Here is a 3,431-nt window from a genome sequence, read left to right as displayed (position 1 = left end):
TTTTTGTGATCCCAGATACTTGTGTGATCATATCCAGTGTATGTCAACTTTTTCAAAATTTTGAATTTTTTCAAATAATTCCGTGGAATGCCCCAAAATTTCGATAATTTCAAAAAAGTTGAGATATCTCCTGCATTTGATCACACAGGTATCTAAAATAAAAAAATATACGTTTTTTTAACATCCCAGCAAAATTGGATTCTTGGTGGGTATTTTAAGCTAGCGACTTCTGTAGCTTTTATCACTTTGAGGGAGTGTGGCGGACGCAAATAATGTGACCATCCTAGATTAGGAGCATCAAATATACAAAGGGCATCAAGATCTAAGAGGGGCATGTAGAAAGTCTCTCCTATTGAGTCCACATAAGGAACTTTTAGATTCAAACATTTGGCTGCTGATGTAAACAGTTACTTATATCCAGCATGATAAAATGGTAATTGGTAAAGTTGGTAACAATTGATAAGTAGTATCATAGGCAAATTAATTAAATCAATTGTTTAGAGGGTGTTCCGAAAGTAATGCAACTTTGGTAAAATGCATATATCCAAGGGTATCAATTTGCCCCAAATTCGAAATAGGGTGAATATTGTAGTCCATACGTTTATCTAGTAGAATCCGAAAACCAGAAGTCGATATCTCTATCCGTTCCAAAATAAGGTCAAATACCACCGAGCAACTCGCAACCATCGTCTGCCACTATAACGAAAAATTGGTTACGCGCTCCAAGAAATTGAGCTGTGTTCACTTTAAAAAAGAAAAAATTTCAAAAGTGACAATTTGCTGTGTACTACTAAGGTATGAGCTGCAAAAAACTACTAATCGCAAAAAAATATCTGGTCGGCCCATTCGTGTGGCAGCCCCGAAAGTAATAAACTTCGTGAAAACAGAAATTTGCAATGTCGGAGCGAAATTCGCTGAAGTACTTGAAGTTGTCACCGAACACCATACATTATTTTAAAGCTTAGAAGTTGGACATCAAATCCTAGAAGGTTATATAAGCTTATAAATATAGTGAAGAGTAAAATAAAAGTAGCAAGCAGGAGGCCAGAAAAAATCCTTGACCTGAAGTAATCAAAATTAATCAAAATTGATCGTCCTGTACAAGACGATTTACTGCTCAGATTATCAGAATGCTTTTATTTGCACATAGTACAACTCTCCCACCTTCAAGAAAACCATTTATGCAAAACTGGGAAATAAATCTAAGCCAAAGTATCCCGTTCCGCCTTAAAACGGATCAAATGCAATTAACATGGGAGGGGTGAACAACGTTCCCAAATTTGTCAAATACAAGACCTATTGAACAATTTTAGTTTTTATCCAAGAAAGAATATTGTAATCGAAAAACTTCAGTCAAAAATTTGAACTTATTTCACCACATGTTGTCAAAAATCCCAAAAAAGGTAACCAGAAACAGTGGCGAAGCACGAATGGGAAGCACCCGACAAAAGCTTCCCCAAATTGGGCGGAAGGAGATGTATGGACCATTCGAAACAAAAAGTAATTAGCTTTAACCTTTGTATATTTCTGACCAAAATTTCGCCTAAACTAATGCATTGCTTCAGTTTATATGTGCATTTGACCAAAGTTGCATTAGTTCCGGAACACCCTCTAAGTGCGCTTGGCTCGTTTACTTTTGCTGTTGTACCTTTATTTGAAGATTAGACAACTCCTGCCTTAAAACCCGCAATATCTTACTCTACAAGCTCTATGGTAGGATTTTAAAATGTTTCCTAGCTTAATTAATCTAATTAAATCAATTTATATACGAACGTTTAGTTTCTTGACAATGAGGCATTCCAAAAGACTCAATTACAAATTCTATCATAAATGGGGAATATTGAGACAAAGTGTCATATTTGTCCAATTTGTCCAATTTGTCCGTCATATTTGTCATAAATGTCGGACATATTGAAATCGTGACAAATTGGACGGACAAATTGACAAATATGACATTTATGACAAATATGACAAATATGACATATATTCGCTTGACACGGACAAGCTCCATCCTTAGCTGTGTGTCGCTCAGACTACGGGCACCCAATCTACAAATGTTTTGCTAAGGTACGTTTAATACTAATTTTTTATGAAAGGGTTAGGCTTAACTGTTTGTCCTACTACAGAATTGCAATTCCGATGGGGAATGCGGAGGTAAGAGGTTATGTGTGAACGGGTATTGTGAAGATGTATGGTTGTAATTATACTTATTAAATTATATTTAATTAAGGAGTTAATGGTTTGTATTTTTGTATGCACAGCGATGCATCGCGGCTCGTCCCTGGGATACATATTGTGGTTGGCCGGGGGACGCGAGACCATGTTGTGAGGGCCTTCCGTGCTTGGCGAATAAGTGTTCTGCAACTGTAAGTTTTGCATGAGTGGGATAAAGTATTTTGTACAATGAAGCCTTACTTTATAATTAACGGTTCTATGGTTTAAAGCAGATAAGCAATTTGGAAGTGATATTTTTGTTGAAATGTGTTTTTTTTGTGCCAGCATTGTGTTCAAAATTTACAACCTTGCAACAATGCAAATGAATGTTGCTGGCAGCAATCTTTCTGTCGCGGAGGAATCTGTCAGGTTGGTGAAAGTTATTCAATTGAAACCAGTATGTTCAAATATGTTTGCATGGCGGCAAAATTTCATTGGTTATCACTTTCCAATGAATCATATGAGAAAACAGATTTCCATTTTATCCCCCACCCGAAAAAAATGCTGCCAGTCCATTTTCGTTTTTCCACACAAAATTTAAAAGTTCATTGACTACCATCCAGTCTTATTCACAAAATGTAGGCTTCAACGCAGGTATGAATTGAAAGTTACTTTGGATATTTTGCAGGGCTGCTTGCAGGCAGCGGAACAGTTCCCGAACAAGCAGAACGGTTGCTTCCAAGACTCTGATTGTTGCGGAGGGGGCGAGTGTATCCGACGTAAGTACATATGTACTTTGCCCCCAGACGGCTGCCTGGGACGGGAGGAGGGTTGTTTCTTTAGTCCGAGGAGTTGCTGTGACGGACTAACCTGCGCGATACGGGAGGGCGGTGGGCTGAGTGCGTGGTATAAGTGTGGGATCCCCGAAGAGTGATGCCATCTAAATCTTGAAGGCACAATTTGTAGAATGATTTGATTAAATTGGCAAATAAAGAGATTTAAGAAGTAATAAAAAGTGTTTCATTAAAATTCCAAGTTGAAATACCTTAAAACCAAAAGTCTGTTTTAAATGAATAATGCTGGATTTATTTTATACCATCCAACGAAAATATGGTTTATTCCAACCAAAATTAATAAATTCGCCAATCATGACATGAGCAACCAATTGATTTATTTTGCAACAATTTTCATTAAAATGCTCAAAGAACTCATAGGTGGGGAAGTTTTTCGAACGAACTTTCCATGCTTCCATGAGTATAAAGTTATCTATAAATCGT

The 3,431-nt window shown here is 37.0% G+C and overlaps 1 protein-coding gene across 2 annotated transcripts; it reads left to right on the top strand.

Moving 5' to 3' along the window:
* The first annotated feature begins 200 nt into the window (after nt 1–200).
* On the top strand, nt 201–3,134 carry LOC118437151. Of its 2 annotated transcripts, XM_035855978.1 has the most exons (5): nt 201–2,067; nt 2,127–2,154; nt 2,262–2,366; nt 2,500–2,583; nt 2,843–3,134. In XM_035855978.1, the coding sequence occupies exons 2-5, from the start codon at nt 2,147–2,149 to the stop codon at nt 3,021–3,023; spliced, it is 378 nt and encodes a 125-aa protein (XP_035711871.1). In that variant the 5' UTR covers nt 201–2,067; nt 2,127–2,146; the 3' UTR covers nt 3,024–3,134. The 2 variants fall into 2 exon arrangements, with proteins under 2 accessions (XP_035711871.1, XP_035711870.1); XM_035855977.1 differs by having other exon boundaries at nt 201–2,154.
* The last annotated feature ends 297 nt before the right edge of the window (nt 3,135–3,431 follow it).

Source organism: Folsomia candida, unplaced genomic scaffold (assembly GCF_002217175.1).
Source record: "Folsomia candida strain VU population unplaced genomic scaffold, ASM221717v1 Fcan01_Sc012, whole genome shotgun sequence".
NCBI classification, from domain to species: Eukaryota; Metazoa; Arthropoda; class Collembola; order Entomobryomorpha; family Isotomidae; genus Folsomia; species Folsomia candida.
The sequence above is the reverse complement of the archived record's forward strand: the minus strand, read 5'-3'. Positions and strand labels throughout refer to the sequence as shown.

Coding starts and splice junctions, on each gene's coding strand:
- LOC118437151 (XM_035855977.1), top strand. Junction 2,367..2,499: donor CGAATAAGTGTTCTGCAACT/GTAAGTTTTGCA, acceptor TTTTTGTGCCAG/CATTGTGTTCAAAATTTACA. Junction 2,584..2,842: donor GTCGCGGAGGAATCTGTCAG/GTTGGTGAAAGT, acceptor GATATTTTGCAG/GGCTGCTTGCAGGCAGCGGA.